Source organism: Scardinius erythrophthalmus (genome assembly GCF_964197995.2).
Source record: "Scardinius erythrophthalmus genome assembly, chromosome: 21".
NCBI lineage: Eukaryota > Metazoa > Chordata > Actinopteri > Cypriniformes > Leuciscidae > Scardinius > Scardinius erythrophthalmus.
The window spans coordinates 26,222,742-26,244,558 of record NC_138241.1 but is presented as its reverse complement, the minus strand read 5'-3'; the positions used below and the strand labels follow the sequence as shown (position 1 = coordinate 26,244,558).

At 36.8% G+C, this 21,817-nt stretch overlaps 1 protein-coding gene across 2 annotated transcripts in view; it reads right to left on the bottom strand.

The window, feature by feature from the left end:
• Positions 1 to 16,599, bottom strand: part of gfra1a (gdnf family receptor alpha 1a) — an 84,011-nt gene extending 67,412 nt beyond the window's left edge. Inside the window, exons 1-4 of one of the 2 annotated variants that reach the window (XM_081351001.1) lie at positions 16,402 to 16,599; positions 15,580 to 15,882; positions 14,922 to 15,005; positions 732 to 869 (exon numbers count right to left, since the gene is read on the bottom strand). In XM_081351001.1, the coding sequence (XP_081207127.1) occupies positions 732 to 869; positions 14,922 to 15,005; positions 15,580 to 15,882; positions 16,402 to 16,519 (643 nt within the window). In that variant the 5' untranslated portion in view covers positions 16,520 to 16,599. The remainder of the gene's footprint in view (positions 1 to 731; positions 870 to 14,921; positions 15,006 to 15,579; positions 15,883 to 16,401) is intronic. The other variant, XM_081351002.1, reaches the window with a different exon arrangement.
• Between the last annotated feature and the right edge of the window lie 5,218 nt (positions 16,600 to 21,817).

Here is a 21,817-nt window from a genome sequence, read left to right as displayed (position 1 = left end):
CACACATTTTGTCTTATATTTGAACACACCCCAAAAGAAGGCCATCTAACCTATGGCATGTTTTATGACAGCCAAAAATTTTGGTTTCATTTAAATTCAACTTTATGTTAAATTGCCAAATTTACTGGTGCACAAACTCATAACCATTTACCCATTTTCTATTGAACCTTAGAGATCATTATGTGATTTGCAGAGGACAGAGACTAAACAACCAAACAAGCTCTTGTTAGTCTGAATATCTATTCATATTTACATTTAGGGCATTTACACTCTTATCCAGAGTGAATTACAAAAGTGCTTTAGTACTAAATATAACAACACTGTGATCAACAGATGGCAAGTATGCAACTTGGAACCCTACCTGTTTAGTTGAATGAGTTCATAAATACCCCATTGCGCCCTTTCCTTGGTATATCTGTTTGTTGTCAATGATCAGGTTCAAGACAAGAGCTCATATTATTTGCAAGACCTTTTGAAATTGAAGTGGCTCCTTTTGCAAATAGGTATTGGTTCCTGTAACGGAATAACTTTTATTTTAATGCGTTCCTCTTCTATTTCTATTCCCTCAACCACCTAGAGCAAAATGAGAACACGACCCCTACTGACATTACAAACCAACGTCACAATTAGTCATCGTGGCACACAATGGAGAATGTTAACTTTATTAATGGCATGCACACTTATCCACTTACTCCAGTCTTTTTCAGCGTATTTATTAGTGACGTATTTACCCAGAATTGCCCAGTTTGGGTGTGCCCTTCTGTTTCTACTGGGGTCTTGAGGCTCAAGTGGTCTTGACCTGCCCTGGGACCCTCGCCCTGGGCCCACGGTGACAGGACTGCTCCAGGGACCGCCACCAGTCCCTCCCTCTGCAAAGAGACTAGTACTCAGTACCTTCCAAAGTTATTTTAAAAGACGCCAACTAAGATTAGGAAGTCCATTTTGCGGGCTGTATCAATTGGTTCTGTTTAACAAAGTAAGAATAAACTAGTCGTTTTTACAGATCTTCAGATGCTACTGTGATACAGATTATCTTGTTAATGAAATCATTTTTGCTATCATACTAATGAAAGTAATTTTTGCATTCAAAGTCACTCAATCACATTGCAGAGCAATTAACATACCATCTGAAACAGACAATGCTCAGCTAAACACAAAGACGAAGATCTGTACATTGGGGAGGCGAGGACAAAAACAAGATTAAAATCATGTAATACAAAGCTGGAAAGAGCACAAAAAGATCTGACAACCAGGAACACTCAACAAACAGAACAAGGGAGCTAGTCAGACCCAAAAACTGTGTATAAAAATGAGAAGAAGATGCATTCAAAAGCAAATAAAAGGAGATGGCAAGGTTAAAACAGAGGGAATCAGCATAAAGCAGAGGTGACACAAAAGAGAATTATGGGAGTATAGTTCTAAACAAAACAAGAGCAAGAACAAGAAGTTGAAACCCAGCATCTGAATGTGTACTTCTCTCCTTATAGCATGAATATAGTAACAATATAGTATGTCAGCTCAAAAGTAGTATGTCAAATGAGTATTATGTCCAAATATGCAGTGTTCATGAAATAGTAAGAGAAAAAAGATGGACACTTTACTATTCCATGAGGCCATGGGAGAGGAGTAAGAGTAGTCATATTCATAAATAGCGCAGAACAGCAATGTGGCTGACGTTGTACAGTAGGTCACATGCCAATACCAACATGGTGGATGTAGTACACTGGGAAAAAAATGCATTTATTCCTAAGGTAGTATGTAACTTCATTGATTTTTTTCAAGCCAAAAATAGTAAAATCACTGAATCCACCTAAATACATTAGGTTACACTAACAAAAATGAATTTAAAGGTATTCAAAATTAATTTAAACATTCAAAAGTTTAGGATCGGTATATTTTTATAGTCTCTTATGCTCACCAAGGCTGCATTTTATTTGATCAAAAATAGAGTAAAAACAGTAAAATTGTGAAATATTATTACAATTTAAAATAACTATTTTCTGAAATAATTAATTTAATTAATGTATTCCTGTGAAGGCAAAACTGAATTTTCAGCAGCCATTACTCTAGCCTTCAGTGTCACACGATCATTCAAAAAAGATTTCAACATGCTGTATTTGGTGCTCAAGAAACATTTCTTATAATTATCATTGTTGAAAACAGTTTTGATGCTTAATATTTTTGTGGAAACCTTTTTTTTTTTTTATTCTTTGATGGATAGAAAGTTCAAAAAGAATTTGAAATAGAAATCATTTATGTAACAAAATGTCTTTACTGTCACTTTTGATCAATTTAATGCATCCATGAAGAATAAAAGCATTACTTTCTTTTTGAAAAATCTTACTGATCCCAAACTTTTGAAAGGTAGTGTATATTTGGTAGAAAAAAGCACCTTAAGGTATTAATTAATTGTATTATTAATACTACACACATGCATAAAGCGCACTTTATTAGCAGTCAAGTATTGCAGTATATATACTGACAGGGAACAAATTTGGATGCAGTGCGAGATATTTTACAGCACAATACAGACAGTAACAGAAAGTCCAAGAAACTCTTGGACACAAATTCAAGGTACTTTGAGATGTGAGATAAAGATAAAGACCAGATAAAAACTTTGAGATAAAGACCAATTGCAAGTTGGTTACATGAGAAATGCACAAACTATTATATATTACAAATTTAAAAGTATCAAATTTATTTTCTAAGAATAACTATTTAACAGAGAGAATATATTTACTCAGCAGTCTATGAAATATTGTGACTTGGATTGATGGATTAATGGCCTTTGTACTTTATATTTCTAGCATAAAAAGGAGTGAAATGAAAACACAACAGAGGATTTGAATGAGAGGGGTTGATAATTTGTAAGACTGGAACACAGCCAGGAACAGCTGGATACCAGGGCAGCTGTTTTTTCGTTAATTATTTCATTTATTTATTTATTTTATTTCTTTTTTTTTTTGTAGGTCCTGAATATTTGTGGAGAGCAGCTGTGATTAGATGAACAGAGAGAATAAGGGATGCTCTGAGAGGAAATGCGATGAGTCTAGACTGGTCAAATTGTAGGTCATGAAGCAAAGGCATGATTAGAAGAGTAGGAAGCATGCTGAGATGAAAATCATGTATTAATGTGTCTTTTCCCTGGCTTTCAACGTTCATTAATTTGCAACCTTTATCTTCCTTTCTATCTCTTGTTCTTTCAAGCCCTGCCAGCCTCTCTTTTCCCCTCCCACCAAGCTTTCGCCAAATTCTTGGTGAACCAGAAGTCTTGGTGAGACAAAGCCAACATTTCTCAACTGTCTGTACAAAACCACCAACAATGGGGTGCAGAAGTCTGAGACCATTAGTGAATTGCTTCTAATCTGCAATTTTTTTCTAATTTAATGTAGTTTTATTTAGTAGAAACTGCATTTATCAGAAAAGCAATTTGAGTTAAAGTGTAAACCTGAGGCTGGTTGCATAAACTGAAGTTATTTTTTTCTTTACCGAACTGATAGCGAAAAGTAAGACTGATTACCCCAAACTAACTGTTGGTTGGTCATACTAGTTCTTTATGGAAGCATATGGGTAGCAATATTCAATTTGAAATGTAATATGCAAAATGACAATGCAATTTGTAAATTGACAATGTATTTCTGTATTTAAATTAGAGCCCGACCGATATGGATTTTTGGGCGCCGATGCCGATACCGATAAAAAAAAGCCAGATACCGATATATCGGCCGATATTATTTATGTGTATATTATAATACAGTAGCAATATTATTTATGTGTATTATAGTACAGTAAGTTTGGACACACTTTACAATTGGTGTGTACAAACTTTTGATGGCTACAAGAGCCCGACCGATAAAGGATTTTGAAGGCCGATACCGGTACAAATATTTGTTGGTTTTAAATTTATTTTTTATTTTTTTTCAGAAACGCGCAACAAAACATTAACAAATTTCCCTAACATTAGTTATTTGTAGTTATTTATGAGTTTTAACTAAAATATTATGATAATGCATTTTAAAAAGAAACTTGTTTCTTTTATTGTCACAACAGAACAGAGGAACATCAAAATATATTAAAGTTCTGATAAATAAAATGTATAAAAATACAAACTTAAGATTTTTTTTTAAGACTAAACGTTTAGTCCTTTGAACAAAAACAACAATTTCACATTCAAATTGACAACAAATTCAAATTGTCATAATTTACTCTCTCAAGTTGTTTTTTTCTTCTGTTGAAAATAAGTTATTTGGATGAATGTGGGTAACCAAACAGTTGATGTACCCCAGTGACTTCCATAGTATATTTTTTTTCCTTTGGAAGTCAATGGGGACCAGCTACTGTTTGGTTACCCACATTCTTCAAACTATTAATATTAGAAAAATATTAGAAGGAAATTAATACAGTTGGAACAACATTAGAGTGCCTGTAAATAATGAGATCATTTTTTATTATTGGGTGAACTATCCCTTTAAGGACAAGCGGCAATGTGTTTACAATTGCTACTGTCTCTTTAAGAGCTGAGCACGACACGTCTAATGTACACGCATTTGACAAGCAGATTTTCTCTCAATTTTTGCCTTTACTTTAGACAACCGACTTTGTTTATGTAAGTCTTGTGTGTATTTAACAGTATTAGCACAATAATACTCGAAAGATAACTTAGTCCAGTATCCAGGCGCTGGTAGAAAGGCTTTTAGTGCATGTGAGCTTCACATGTACGCGCTGAGAAACGCACACGTTAGAACAGCGCATCAGTATTTAAAATTAAATGTTTAACCGACAAAGCATTAAAGCACATGCACATTATGAACTTTTGTGAACTGCAGTGTTTACATTTTATGTGAATATAGCCTACGTCGCGTTGTTCCGCTTCACTCTCGGCTTATTTAACCGCAGCAAAACTGGACATGAGTCACGAATTTTGTCATCCTTATTTGAGTTAAGAGAACTGATAGGGATGTTCTTTTAATTGTTATTCAAGCAATGTATGTCTCGTGAGTCGTGACCAACTCACCATGAACACACTTCACCGCTGATCTCACTCGCGGTTCTCTCTGCCCGACACGGGCTGGATCAGCAGGTTGCAGAATGTGTGGCGCGTTATACACGAGTGTTGCCAACAGGGACGGTGTAGAGTGCCCTCTGGTGGACAAACTATACAACGCCAACACTCATAACATGGTTGAAGGGTGTTTCGTCCGTTTTTATTTTATTTTTGAAAAATTCATTTATCGGCCGTTATAAATGCCGATACCGATAGTTTTGAAAATGCCTAATATCGGCCGATAATATCGGCCTGCCGATATATCGGTCGGGCACTAATTTAAATTTACATTTTTCATTACATTTGTGCAACGTTGGTGCAAAATGAAAAATCAATTATATAATTGATCACCTGCAGACACGTAATAATCTTCAGAAACACTATAATTTCTCTGTTCACGCTCCACTTCATCTGCTAGTGAATTAAACCGCCATGTTTCCTTCCAACACCTCAAAATACGTAACGTATATAGCCTATGTTAACCTGTTGCCGAGCCCCGCCTTGATGCAGTGACTGACAGAGCGGGGACGTGATCGGCTCGGAATGCATTTTCAATTTGCACACTGAATTTTGCTACATTCATTGTGGGACATTTAATGAAAATGCAATCACAAGTGTCTTAACTGTGAGTGTAAATGCAATTACGAAAAATAACATTTAAATGATCATTTTGCTTTAGTTTTTGCTTGAACATGTTAAACATATCTAATAATTTCTGTAATACATTTTAATTTTAATTTAGCAACTTATTAAGCGTTAAAATATGTATTAAATTTACATATTAAAACTAGTGTATGAAAGGGCAAATGTAAATTATATAATTGAATTATCATTTTGCACCAAACGTTGCACAAATGTTATGGAAAATTTACATTTAAATACAGAAATACATCGTCATTTTAGATATTGCATTGTCATTTCGCATATTACATTTCAAATTGAGTATTGCTACTTATATGCTTCCATAGTTCTTATGACATGTCTTTCCATCTGTACAAAGGATCACATGATCAAGGTTACATTTACTTATTTGATTAGTGACCCAGAAACAGTTAAAACAGTTATTTTATATTTATTCATATATATATATATATATTTTTTTTTTATTGAAAACCAATAAAACATTGTTTAAAAGTTTTTAAATCCCTGATTTTCAATGTGGTCTAAAACTTATGGACCCATATCTTCCACAATACTGATGCAGAGTTATGACTGGCTTTCGTGAAATTTACTTTGTACTTATATAATATATATATATATATATTTATTTATTTATTTTTACCCAAAATCTTATAAATATTTTTTTTCCAAAGCAGCTTTACAGAACAGAGTTCTGAGAATAAATGAGAGTTCTAAAATAGTGATTAGTGAGCAAAATTAAAGGCGACAGAAGAAGAAGAAAAAAACCTAGAAACACAAATATTATTTATTTTTTATTATTCATTATTCAAATATTATACTGTACATATATATGCTACAAGAAAGAAGAGATGAACATTTATGGGAAAAATATATTTATCTAATAAACAATCAAATAAAATGTATATAACAGAATATATAAAAATTATTTAAGAAAAAATCAGTTTCGGCGTAGTCATATATAGAAGCTGCTTATAAATCCTTGTAGAGTGATTAACAGGATTAGTTTCTATGCTATTGCCTAAAAGTCCATTTATTACTGTCTCCTGGGTGCATCCCTCCCAACTGTTTAAAAACAGAGTAATTATGTGGTTGCTCCATCTACCTGCTTCCTGACTGGCACTTGTTGCCTTGGTAATTGTGTAAATTTTGCATGCATCTGTGGTGACTGGCCGAGGCTGGAGCTGGCACAGACATCGCCCCTACTGATTCCAGCTGTCAGCAGTGTCTATTAACAATGATGAATCACTCCCCCACTTCTCAATCCAATCATAGAGACCACAGCAGGACTTAGATCTGGTCACCTCTGACTAAATGATTTTTGGACAGCGTGGGGCGGCACGCCAGAGCACCCGGTCGACGTTTTGTGTTAGATTACGCTATTAGCCAGCAGGCTTCTGAGCTTCACATCCTCCAGCCTACCCTTGTAACTGTGGTACTCAAACAACAAAGCAAGACACACAACCAAAACATGTAGAGCTCACCGTTTTATGTAGTTCTTTGTATTTATACTGTCATGCACAGACAAGACACAGCAACTTCACATGTTGTCAGAACTAAATTATACCCTGGTTTTGGCTGTGAGGAAAACAATCTATCAAAATTCAGTCCAATAACTTTTTTTTTGCCAGTTTCAGTGTTGGTGCAATTCCTGCAATGATACTTTGGCAACTAACTGAAATAAAATATGTTTTACCTGAAGTACTAAAATGACTAAACCTGAATTAAAAATAAATTTAAGTGAAATATAGAAATATTTAATAGAAAATAATGAAAATGACAAAAGCACATAACAAAATGATTAAAACAAACTTAAATTAAATTGAAATTAAAACAGAAAATAAAAATATAAAATCTAATCCAATCTAATTATTCTAGTTAAAATAATACTAAAATAACAAAAACACACACAAACATACTGGGTTTTCATGTTTTATGGGGACTTTTCATAGACATCATTTTTTATTGTATCCCCTAACGCTGTCCTTAAACAGTCCCTCAGAGCCTCAGAGGAGTGCAAAACAACAGCATGAATAAATGAGGAAAGCGAAGAGTGGAAACCATAACACTAAAAAGTGCAAACCTGCAAAAACTTGGTAGCACAGCTGTATATGCTACCACAGCCATTACATTTGCTAAAACAGACACACAGTATCGGATATTGGTTTTGCATGACTTTTGAAAGTCTAAAATAAACATTGCAAGCATTTAATTGCAACTGAAAAAATACTACATGAACAGTCGTTCCACCACCATTCTGCATCATGAAGTAGATATGCTATCATCTCTTTGGTCTCACTTTTCATTGGTGTGGTCCTGCAAGTTAGAAGTCAAGGTCAATGGGTATCAATCACTTTCCTTAGCTTTCCACCTTTCTCTCACCATCTCCCCCTAGGCCATGGAATGTTTGACCTCCAGAAAGCAGAAAGACAGATGGTGGACTGGATGTGATTGGGTTATGTGATGAGCTCTATGCCACATAAAATCTAGTTGACATCATGCTGTATAGCCAGTCTGTTAACATTTCCCTCAAGAGCTCTCAGTCCTCCATCAAAGCCCTAAATGTACTCTGCACATCTCTACACTTCATCATTGGCATTTAGCCAATAACAAGCTCAGTGTTGACAGGGGTGAGCTGATCTCTTAAAGGGGAACACTGTTAATAGAGATCAGTGGCTCTCTATAGTTTTTGGAGATCAGTGGATCTCTACTTTTTTTTACCCAGATCGTACACTGGACATTATCTTATGGCCCCCCAAAAAAGTAATAAATAAAGAAATATAAATATTACCATGTACTGCCCAGAAATAAGCCAAACTATTAACAAATGTGTATATATATATATATATATATATATATATATATATATATATATATATATATATATATATATATATATATATACATACATACATACAGTATGTCAGACTGGAACTACTGCATTTCACTTGAGTTTTAAAATGTTCTATACTGTACTGCAATTGTATACCTGAGCATTAACGACAGACAGATATTCCTCTGATCCATCTAAAAGGAAGGAATGGGAGGAATAAGAGAGAAACAAAGAAATCAATGGTTTCTTGTACTCACAGCTTCAGGTTTCTATTTTAACATGGCCTGCTATTGATTAGCTTTCATATCTGAAGTCTCCCTGAGCAGCAGCTCGCTCAGGAGGATAGAAGAGATTTTAGCAGAACAAAACCCACAAAATAGAGAGAGGGGAGCTGGGAAACGATATAAACTGATGCTTCCTTGGCCTGCTTGATCTGCACTAACAGTTCCTGCTTAAGCACAGTTAGCGTACAGTTGCCAACATGAAAGGCTTTTGTATTGGGTGATGGACTTTCCCAGAACAGCACCGCAGCACACAAAGCTTTTATAATGGGGAATAGAGGCTGACTTCGAAGGGTGAATCATTTAAGGAGCGCTTGCAGAGTGCTGTGCTCCCACTCCCTATGAAATGAAAGGAGTTCCGGTGCTTTGTGTCAAGAGAGGCATCAAATACCTGTGCAGTGGAGAGCAATGCTGGGAAGGCAGTGGAAACAGCAGAGCTGTAAGTGGCATGTGAATGTCAACACTAAATACTTGCTAATTAAAAACCCAGAGAACATTATGCAACATTACTGGTATGGTACTATAATCTTACACAAATTATATCCATGTTCTGCTGTCATGGTGAGTTTACGGTGATCAACGTACTCCGTGAAACAACGTGTTCTTGGTCTGGAACTGATTAACCGAATGTTGCTGCAACTCTAGCAAGGTGTCGACAGCTTCACAGCATCATGTCAGTATAGGGATTTTCAGAAGTGTTACACGGCTTGCCTGGAAGGTCATACAACTCACACTGCACAAAGTTGACACCAAAAGGAAAGTGAATTCTATAACCTTCTGCAGACCCCAAAATTACATAAAAATTACAAAGTAAAACAAGACCTTGATTAGCCGAGAAACATACCAAACATCGAACATAACACCATGTAGAGATGATGACAAACTCATACAAACTTAATTTTGTGTGTTGCATTCTGAGATGTGTTTGCCATTCAGAACTGAATTGAGAATATTTTCAATTCCTGAATTTGAACTGAGAATTGAGCCGCAAACAGGATGCATAATTACTCAATGATAATGACCATCACACCACGCTCTCTCTTGTTTCAGTCAAATGCAGCTGGTGCCATCTTGCTCCTCAGTTATTGACTGTTTTTACTGTAAAGTGAAACCAGAGGATGTCAGTATTAAAGTCAGCATGAAACGGAAGTTAATACAGTCTTTTCTTCCCTATTGTGACGTATATCTGAATAAATCAGCTTCTTGAACAAAAAAAAAAAAAAAAACAACGATCAGAGTAGAAAAGGTTTAAACCACCCCTTATAATCTGAATGAAATTTTAATTGAATTTGGCAAATTCATTCCGATTGACATGGTTACATGTAGCACAGTCGGAATAAGAAAGCCACTAGTCCGATTACAAGGGTCTTATTAGGGTCCATGTAAACACAGCTAGTGCAAGAGATGTTGCTGCAAGAGGGATGGGGAAGTTATTTTAATTAAAGATTACACATGAGTTTAAAATAATAATAATAATAATAATGATGATGTGCATGGATAAATGATTTATAATAAATACGACAATATTCCATAAAAAATAATAATTGTCACCTTTAAATGCCTCTGTACATTATCCATTTGAATTTGTTCGTTCGTCTAGGCTCAAAGCTGCTTGCTAAGAACTGTTTTTCTTCGCAGAAGCTTTGTGTTTAATGAGCTAATAAAATATTTCAACTCAAATCAATATTTCATGTCTAATTGTTTACTTACATGGCAAGTAACTGTGTAATAAGCTTATTACATGGCTACATTAACTGGCTTGATGTACATTATCCCCAATTACTATAGTTAGTCAAAGCAAAAAGTTTAGAGTCAGACAGACAGAAGAATAGACAGATATAGTAAGACAGACAGACAGACAGACAGAAGGATAGATAGATGGATAGATAGATAGATAGATAGATAGATAGATAGATAGATAGATAGATAGATAGATAGATAGATAGATAGATAGATAGATAGATAGATAGATAGATAGATAGATAGATAGATAGATAGATAGATAGATAGATAGATTTCGCTCTGAGAGCTATGTCTCTCTCAACAATGACAGACAAACAGTTGTTATAACAAAAAGAGCACTCCAGAGAGGCCAAGACACAACACATTTATACGGCACCTCATCCTTATTCATAGCCAGCCGTGCTTTCCGAAATAGTTTGATGTCCTGTTCTTTTTCTCATGGCTACCCCATCATTTAGGCAATTTCATCCCAGACAACTCAAGCAGCATAGCTGGCTATTACATTTTGTGTTACATCTTCCCCCTACATCCAACAAACCTAATCCCATTTGTTTTACAGGGCCACTGAACGCTAAATGGCAATTGCCTGATATTGCCAAGGACTTTATCAACAAACTCCAAATTTTACACCATGCATCTCTCCATGACAATAACAGCTTTTGTTTTCCAACCTTGTGCATTTTTATTTTCCCCTGACAAGGTTAAATTACTACTGCCGAGGCCAGGTTCAGATATTCTGCAACAGAACACTGTAGAAACAGATACTGCTGAGATACAGTACGAAATGTTGCAGCATAGGAGAGTAAAGGGTGCTCTGAGTGTTCAGGCGCTTCGTTTCTCTCTGTTCTCCTCCTGCATAAAGCCTAATGATGTGGAGGTAATGCAAAGTCAACTCAGATCAGAGGACGAGAAAGTGCCAAATAAGTGTGAATAAACTAGCTGTGAAAAGTGGTGGTTTCCTCGCTCTTTTAAGCATACTGCTTCCTAACTAATTCTCTGTTTACATCCAGTTCCGTTAGTGAGAAAATTCTACCCAATTAGGTGTCATTTTTGTAAGTTTTTGTTTCATCACACCTACAACCAGCTACTTCTTTTGAAAAGACCAGCATACATTAAGATGCATTTTGGATGGCAGTGTTCTGGTGTTCCCACCAGGCTTCTTAAAGGGATAGTCCGTCCAAAAATAAAAAATCTGAGGTAACCAAACAGTTTTGGTTTCAATTGACTTCCATTGTATTTTTAGTTTAAACATAGGAAATTAATGGGAATTAATGGGTGTTGTTAACCAACAACACTCTTCAAATCATCCTATTCAATGTTCCACAAAAATAAAAAGAAAGTCACAAGGTTTGGAAAGATGTGAGGGTGAGCAAATTATAACATTTTTAGGTGGACTATCCCTTTTAAATAGCCTAACTGGCAAAACTTGGGAAAAGAAAAAAACTGGAACACCTCAGGAAACATTCAGGCCAGGCGAAATGGATCTCTCAAACAGTTTACATTTCCCTGTCCTCACCTATTTGTTGACATTTCAGGCCATTCTGAAGCAAGACTTCTGCACTCAATCTATCTGCAGCAGCTCTGCTACAGAAAATGTAGAAACTTTGACCCCTGCATTACCCTGTCTTTGGATTTGTTTTATTGGCACTGTGACGGAGGCATACGAGGGCACTTCAGGCAAATAAGGGCCAATAGTACCAAGAGAGAGGAAGCCCTGCAGCATTCAATAAGTCATTTAATCGAGTGGAGAGCAGACATCAATACAGCTAAAACACAGCAGGATACTCAGCAGGAAAACGGACATGGGAGAGGTAGTTTTCATGAGAACTCAGTATGTTTCACATAGAGAACACACAACCATGCTCCACACCCCAATAGAGCACAGCTGTGTTTTTATAAAGGCAGACCGTTTCATGAACAAAGTTTTTGTGACCCCTGGCTGTTTCACCTTTTATTTTAAAATATGCTCTCAGTGTTGTCACAAAGAATATATTTTCACACGTTAAAATGTGGGATTTCAAAAACATGAAAATTCAAAAAGTTCTGAGGGGAGTAGGGGACTGTCCTGCAAAGTTTAGCTCCAACCCCATTTAATCACACCTGAACCAGCTGATCTATATCTTACTAGGCATACTAGAAACTTCCAGGCAGGTGTGTTGAGGCAAGTTGAACCTAAACTTTGCAGAACAATTCATACTTTGTAGTCACGTGACTACCATGGATTTCTGGCGGGCAACAAACGGGTATTTTCAACGTAGAGTCCTGTAGTTCCAGGTCTTTCTAGTAGCTATCAAGTCTGTTAGCGAGCTAGCTGCATAACTATGGACTAGGATTAACTCCAAGGTAGCTAAATTGTGTAAAGCAGACAAGGTTTTTTAAGATAATCGAGCAGTAATAATTCCTCCGTAAATAATCTAGCTCTACTGTTGGGTCATCTCTGTTCTCATTGAAAACCATAGATATCACAAACCTCAAAACAACCTATCACACACTTTTGTTGTTGTTAGCAAAAGACGACAGCTGTTACTGTGCGTTCACAACGCCACCGGCGAGAGCGTCAAAGTGCCCGGAAATCATTCATTTTCAATGAATTTTGCCACTCTCGCCGGCTGCGGTGTGAACGTACAGTTAGCCTAGCTTAGACTCATAACACAAACAGCTGACTCACCGAACCAGCTGGTGGTGTTGATTGACGAAACTACAGGCTAACTTAAAGACAAGATTAATTACATGATCATACACCCATTGTATTCAAACAAATGTTGAAATTACCCTTGATGGAGTGATGGAATGATCACTGCACTGCAAGATCCTTGATTAGTTTACTGGGTTTCGTTGCTGGAGAACGACATTCTTGCCCACCAGCCAGTACTTGTGACGTCACGTGTAAAGTATGAATAGTTCTCCAGGACTGAGTTTGGACACCCCTGATCTAAATTGACATAAATTAATTATGCAACACTCAGCAGATCTAACAAATCTAAATTCTCACATCCTAAACTATAAATGTAAAGTCTTAATCCTCTACGTTCGGTTACTGACCAGACAAATTAAAGATTTAGTTAATAGTTCAATAAGGGGCAGAAATTATAAATGAATCATAAGCACAACTATATTGTGGAGACATTTCCTTTATTGTTACCATTATCTCCACCACATTAAAAACGGACATATGTAAACAATTTAACTAAATTTAAAATTAAAACTAAATTAGTTCAGACCAATGAATTATTTTGAATCCTTTGGCTGTTGAAAAGAAAGTGCTAATCAAACAGACCTACTACTTCCAGACACCCAGAATGTAGTCTGGCTTGTCTCAGTGTATATGTCATAAATCCCCATGTAGGTGGGGAAATGATTCCCCGCTTGGCCTGTTTCTTAGCCATGGAACTCAGCCGTCAATCAATGTAAAAAGCTTTCCAATGGGGAATAAGGAGCACCCTCAGATTTAGAGCAATCTGCCGTGACTCTCTCTGTTCTCACAACCACAGAGTGAGAGAGTCTGAGGGAAGTAGCAATCTACATGTTATTTTAATTACCACCTTATTCCGGTTCCCTGAGGGAAGCTCCAACCAGGATTTGCAGTTCTCGCTTTTGTTATTTTGACTGACATGACTTACCAGTGACATTGAATTTGGAAGGTTTAAGTTTTCTCTCAAGTTTTTTTTTTTCTTTTACAACAAATCTCTAACAAATGCTTTAATAGTTAATTAAATTAAGTGTTCTCTTTATCTACACTCTCTCATGTTGAGGAAATCAATTGCTTCAGAAAACTCAAACTTTCCCTCTTCATCTGGTGCTCTTAAACCTTTGCTGTCACCATCTGTTGTGCACACCTTTGGCAGTGCATCTCTGCTCTTTTTATTAGGGCCCTTTACATGGTGAAGTAGGGAACAACATTGCCACCTAGAGGACGATCCAAGTCAGCATCCAGCATCTCAGGCCAGATTCACACAACCCCTGCTACCCTAACGACCATTTTTCCTAAGTAACCCCAGGCACATTTAAAAAGTAATTTCATTGCAACCCCTCCCCCAAATAAAACACATTCAACTGCTACTACTGTCACATCAGCAGCACCTCACATAGGCTGCATCCCAGAAGCGAGCGATTTCCATTCCCCATAGAGTTCGGTGAAGTGTCAAGCATTTATAATGGTTCATTGAGCACTAACCATGAACATTCAGAACTATATCTCCCCATGCAAGATCCAGAGGATCAGTGACCGGAAGATAGCATGCATCCACAAGGGCATATAGAGGAAAAAGAGGGAGGAAAACAAGTATGACATGAGATACCAACCCCACTGGTTGAGCTGTACAATCTCAAAGTCTTATTTTTTCTTCTTCTTAAACAGCATCTTTATTAAATAAGCACATACCTGCATAGATGGGGGCCAGTCGAAATATATCTGAAAGCCGGCTGTTCATAGGCTCATATGGAGAATCCTCAAGTAAATCATTCCCTGCAATATTTAACAAATGAAATGTGATTAAATACCAATAATGAAATGCTATATGAATTATTAAAACTGTTTTTCTTAACTGCACTCTTAATATTATTATTAAACAACAAAGCTACAAACTGTCCTTTATGTTTGTTAGTATCTGGGCCATTGATTCATGGGACTGGTTTACATTTCTGGAGCCAGTTTCTGGTTGATTAGCTACACTGGTCAGTTGAACTGAAAAAGTCCCCTCCCCCTCCAGCACACACACACACACACACACACACACACACACACACACACACACACACACACACACAGACTAACATAAAGCATCAGATGACCTCACACTCCATAAACTTTAATGGAAACACTTCAGAGAGGCATCTGAAGACTTACACCGACCCTATCTGATAACAGAACCCAGAAAAGCAACTCCTTGGCTTAGTATTATTGCTTACTAAGTATTAAAAATAAAGAGAATGTCAGAAAAAAATGATGTGTGTAACTTCAAACATCAATCTAAACTAAATATGATCCCAGGCACAGCTAGCCTATAATTAATGATTATTAGTGCATGAGGTCCGCGCACCCTGTAAATGCTGATAGATCCCCCAGTAGACGCGCAGGCAGTTCTTTTCTTTCTTCATGGCTCTTTTACAGCGGCAGTTATACAAAGGGCTCTGCTTTAAAGCGTCCAAGGCAAGCCGACATTCATCCTTCGCCTCCATTCCAGTCACCATACTGAAGTTGGTCTCCCTCCCCGCCACGCACTGCCTCATAGTTCGATACTTTGTGCTGCATCCCGGCTCCTTCAAACACAGCTCGTTCGCCTTCACACAGTCCAGCCGGTTTGAACTAGTAAAGTAAGACTCCTCGGCAGATAACAGCACATCTGTGGAGGACGACAATACAAAAAATAAAATAAAAATTGTTTTATTTAAAATGCTCCAAGAACTAGCTTACTCAGACTGTTACAACAAAACAAGATCTGTTAGGCTACTAACAAATGAACAATTCATATTTAATTTGTAGCCAATAAATATTACATTTACTGTTGTCCCATTAAACATTTGTTAATATTGTTCAAGAATAAAAATGGATTTAATAAACTTTAGGTGCTTTAGAGATTAAAATATTAACACAAGAAGATTTAAGAAGACTTAAGTGGAAGTAGGCTATGACAGAGCCGATTCTCAATAGCTAAAATTTGTCACCAAGTGCATAGCTAGAATATAGTTAGGCTATATATTTGACGGGATCAAAAAGAGCACAGTGTAAAAACATTTTTTTATGGTCTTATGATGACATTTGAGTTTTAAACTTAAATACAATAGCTATACCGCGCGTCTATGTACCAGTAGACTATATAATTTACCAATCACTGAATATGTAAAACCGCACTCTAACTCACCCAGCAGTGGTAAAATTATGTAAATCGCGGAGATGATCATTGCGCTTTTTATCCGTGGGTAAGTTGGTTCAAACACGCAATATATAGTTTTGACGATGAAAAGAATAATCCTTCTCATTCAGGTCCATTGAAACATCGTTGGTCCAATGTACATCCAGAGTAGGCTGCATAAGAAAAAATGCTCCGAAACCTGGTCCAAAACTGTCAGTAACCTATATTTAGCGGGTTCTATGATTAAGACGCATAAATTATACGATGTAACAAACAAGCAGAAAATGAGTCGCGAGGCAGCAGAATAAAACTCCAGCTCTCAAGATATGCTCGTGCGACTGAGCGCGCGACAGCACTGTGGCATTCAGTTGCGCTGTAACCCAAACCAAAAACCACACGCGACTTACTGCACGCTCAGCGTTTCTGCGTAAAACACGGCAACAGGACAAAGACGTGTCGTTTTGCCACTCCAAACCTAATGTTTACAGTTTATGATATAATGCACGACGTTTCTTTCGTTCTTTTCACGTCAATTATTGAGTGTGTCTTGCCTCATGCAATATGCTTTTTTCCCCAATTGGTGATCTGAGTAGGCTATGACTTAGAAATTACATTGCAGACGTTGAAATCGCTTTTGTTTGCCTTACTTGTAGATGTTAGTAGGACAATCTGGTCTGAACAGAATTGGGAAGATTATAGCCTGCATATTTAACCAGTGACCAGTAACCAATGATTTGCGAGTAGGCTATTAAACTGTTCAGTGTATCAAAGGCTATCTCGGTTCTTGTAAATACTTATAGGGAACATGCCATAACATTTGTAAAAAGTTTTTTATTGTAGGTCCTACTTATACAGAATGACAATATATTGAAGTTATGATTTCTTTCCTTACGGATAAACATACTTCACAAAGTTTTGTTGCGATCTGGTTCACGGTGAAAGACTGGTGGAGGTCGCCATCTGTTGGTAGCCTACGTATATGCATCTAGCTAACAAATGACTACAAGACCACTGGTTCTCTGCCTTTGTAACTTTGGGTCCTCCATTGTCAAAGTCAATATTAGATGGTCATCCAAAGAGTCTATGCTTTTTATCCCCTTTTGTACTTCTGCTGAAAGAACAAAGGTGTCTGTTTTCAAACCTTTTCTTAACACGAAACTAAAGCTTAACTCGTTTTATTTTCAATATTTTAAATAAATGTTAAGTAAGATAAATATATATATTTTATTTAAGCTAAAACTGAAATAAAAAACTACATAGACATAAAATATTTTTTTAAACTAAGAAAAATGACAAAAACGTTAAAACGTAAAAGTGTAAAAAAATAACTATAAAAAAACGAATTCAAAATAAAAATAAAATAACAAAACACATAATAAAATAAAGTACAAGAGGAATGTCAATACGTTGAAGTGATAATGATTATGTTTATTTATTTATTAACTGTAGAAATTCTCCAGATGCAGAATTGGTTATTGTGGAAATTCTTTTTAAGAACACCCTACTAAGTTCAACTTACCTACAGTTGAACATGAGTAACTGTCTCTGAAAGGTAAAAAAAAAACCACAGAGAATTTGTCAATTTAAACCTTTTACAGTTTACAATGATTAAGGTCACCAAGCTGTTAGTGGCTAGGAGGTATTCCTAAATTTTTATATATATATAAATATATATATTTGTGTGTTTTAATGGATTTATTATTTTAATTGGTAAATTACTTAGATATAATTGGTTTAAATAACTTTAAGACGTCACTCCACTTAAGAACCACTGGAATATCCTATTCTGAAGACACTGGCTGGTGAATTACATTCTACTTATTCTGTCTTGTAAATGCTTTTTACAATTGAATTGCTTTATAGTTAACTTGGTTAAACACAGATCAATTTATCTTTATGAATGAGATTCATTTTTACATACGAAAAATCAAAACCATTTGACGTTTATCCTATATACATTTGTCCATTGTTCAATGAGGATCAATAATTTTGACCAAATCTATTGACAACTGTTCAATCAATAGGTATGCTTCTTGTCTGATTTAAATGCATTTCTCAATTAACCTGAGCTCATTTCATTTTAATACACTTGAGTGGAGAACTGGGTTTCTACGGGCCATGGGTGACAAGCAGGGTATTTGTACCAGACCTGGCTTCGGCTCTAAGATTTAAGGTGGGTCAGACTCAGACAGTTGAATTGGTGGGTGTTGGTTTATTCTTGAAGAAAAAGTCTGAAAAACATAAACTTCAATCAATATGGACTATTCATTTTGCAAATGAATGTCAAAATGATATAGTCGTGGTCATATAAACTAGAAAACTTTAATGTGCTGTGTGGCACCAGATCAAAACCATCCTTTCCAGCAGTGTCTGGGAAGATGTAGAAAGTAAAGAATGACATGACAAATACTGCAGGACCAAATGGCACCAAATTAAACTTATTGATTGCTGACTGTGCTTATAAACGCCAAACAATACGGAGACTGGCAGTTTAAATTGCACTTCAAAGTATGCCGGTAATGAATGAAACTGTTAGTCGAGGAGGCCAAACGACTGAGCTATCGCATGGGCTGACACATTTCTCACATGTGGTGCATCTATGGTACACAGTGCTGCCAGACGTACAATAATTATCGTATTTGTACGATAACTTTGACCTGTGCACGATCAATAATGAATAAAATCCCATGTTGTACTATAATTTCAGAATTTTGTGACAATTCAAATGATGGTCGTTGTAATCATTGGGTTTCTATACTCATTGATCTCGAAGCAGTGGATTCTACATCTATCGTCATGATTGTGAGGAGAACGTGAACGTGGTGTTACGCGTCTTCCATCTCATCTCAAATCATCGAGGAGAATGACTCTCTCTCATGAGCACAAGTTAACGTTCCTTTTGTATATTGTATGCAAAGTTGCATATCATAATAAACATGTCATCTCTGTATGTTTTGCAAGAAGAAGAAAAAATCCGTTCCTGCCGTGGCGCTTAGGTCAGTTGTTTCCAAGCTAAGGTCGATAGTTCAGCAATAAAGTAATTTGCAGGTTGTGCCAACAAATTGTTGGTCTAGATAAATAGCTGTATTCTGTACGTTTGACTCGTGTACAATAATTTTGACCTTCTGGTACGATACTTGGACATTTGCAACACTGATGGTACATCTCTGCCAGTGTATCATCGGTTTGTAAGGCTACTGCAAGGCTATTTGTCAGACAGCCACTGCCTGGAAGCATAGGCGCCGATACCGTGGGTGCTCCGGGGCTCGAGCACCCACGGAAAATACCGAGCACCCACGGAAAATACCGAGCACCCACGTGTGCCAGACTGCCAGTAGGCGCTCTGTCTACATTCATTTAAAATTAATCATTGCAGTCGGTGATATGTGAAGCGTCTGTCACACTGTGATTGGTTATGTCGCAGTCAGTCGAGTAGTATCGCCCATAGATATCTATGGTATCGCCTGCTCCATATCCACCAATCACAGCGTTTCTCGGATGAAAAGCCTCTTTAGTGACCCTGCTCTGTACGCAGCTACAGCGCAGTTCTTTTAATTCTGTTCCTTCTGAAGAATTAACCGCAATGGTGAGTTAACAAATCTAATTTTTACTGTGTGGACTTGTGTGACAGAGTCCTGCGCGGGTTCGGGTAGCCTACCCGCAAATTTTGCTCAAACTGGTGCGGGTCGGGTCGGACACGGGGGAAACACGGGTCTAACTCTAAACATGGGTTTAAAACAATCATGTGCAAACGTACAAATATATGCACATCTTTAGGAACACATCTACAAAAATATGCCCGTATTTCAAGTTAAAAAAATAATAATTTAAAATCCACATCAGTTTATTTGTGCCCACGCCCTCCCAACTTTTAAAAAGTCATCATAACCGCGCGCGCACGCGATCTGCTTGCAGTTGTCGAGATGGATGCTGATGAGTTGAAGAAAAGAATAGCTAGATGGTAAAGTTGTCGACAAAACTTTGCTGCATGCATTTTCGTGTTGGATAGCCGCAAATGTGGAACTTTATCGCGGAGGAAGAACGCAGATAACTGTTACTGTGGTAACAAACCAAGCAGTTCTATCGAACAGTATTTTTCAAATTTAACACTGTTAAGTGTCGGCCGCTGTCCATTTCCTAAGGTTCTGAAGTGCAAAAAAATTGACTTTTTTTTTTTTTTTTTTTTAAGGGCGTACGCCCATGAGCACCCACGGAGGAAAACATAAATCGGCGCCTATGCCTGGAAGTTGATGCCATCGTTTGTATCCACTCTACAAGTTCTCAATGGGGTAATGGTATAGTGCAACTTCTGAAAAGTTTGAACTGAAACAATAATGAGAATAAAGTCACCTGATTCCAGGAAGTATGAAGAACAGATTCCTCGTTTTTGCCATCTTCACTCAGGGAAGGCAGCACAGAAACTACATGTAGCATATGAAAAGATGCATTTAAAGGAGCTGTATGTAAGAAATGAATTTCAATTAATCATAAAATGGCCCTGATATGTCACTAGACATTTAGAAATCATGTTCATTTCAAAAATTTATATCACTGACAACATAAGTACGGCCAGGATATTGGCATTTAAAAAGTGAAGTTGCAGCCCACAACTGATGTTGATGTTGTCATGTTGTGTTTTGGCCTGAAGCGCCACCCTCCACCTATCTACTAATCACGAAGTCAGTAGTGTTTCGGCATCCGGGTTGCCAGCTCTGCTCTAGTTACCACAGTACGTAGCAGCCTACGTTCCTGCTGGATCCTGCAGCCTATCTGGCAACCTCGAGTCAGGGGGGAGGGGGAGGGGATACACTGCTCTACAGTAATTTGAAAGTGATTGCAGTACCAGTTTTGGCCTCAATCTTACATACGGCTCCTTTAAACAAACTGTTTAACGCTGCACACAAATATCATGCTACTAGAAATATATATATATAAATAAAAAGAGATACAGATGGATCTACGTGTTTTTTTTTCTTATTCTCACTAACATTTAGAGTTAGACATTTAAGTCAAATAAAACGCCAACAATAAAAAGAACAGGCTAGGTTTGCTGATTACCTTAAAAGTCCATAAGTTAGATATCCCAGTAAGTTCGTAACGTTACTGCTGTTACGACAGGCGGATGCAAATAGTCCTGTTTTCCTGTAGGCCCTAATTCAAAAAAAAGAAGAAAAAAAGAAAAGAAAAAAGTAACGAATTGAATTACTGTAAAAAAGGTTTAGTTTGGCCTAGTTTTGGACAAAATGAGGATGAATAAATAATGACAGAAATCTCATTTTCAGGTGAACTATATCTTTAACATGTCTTAATTAATTTACCTTTACTATTTCTGACCTACCAAAATAACATTGTCTTGTCTTAAGCAACACTGAATCAGCATTATAATGCGGACTAGAAGAGAAAACAACAAATCACTTTCGTCTTT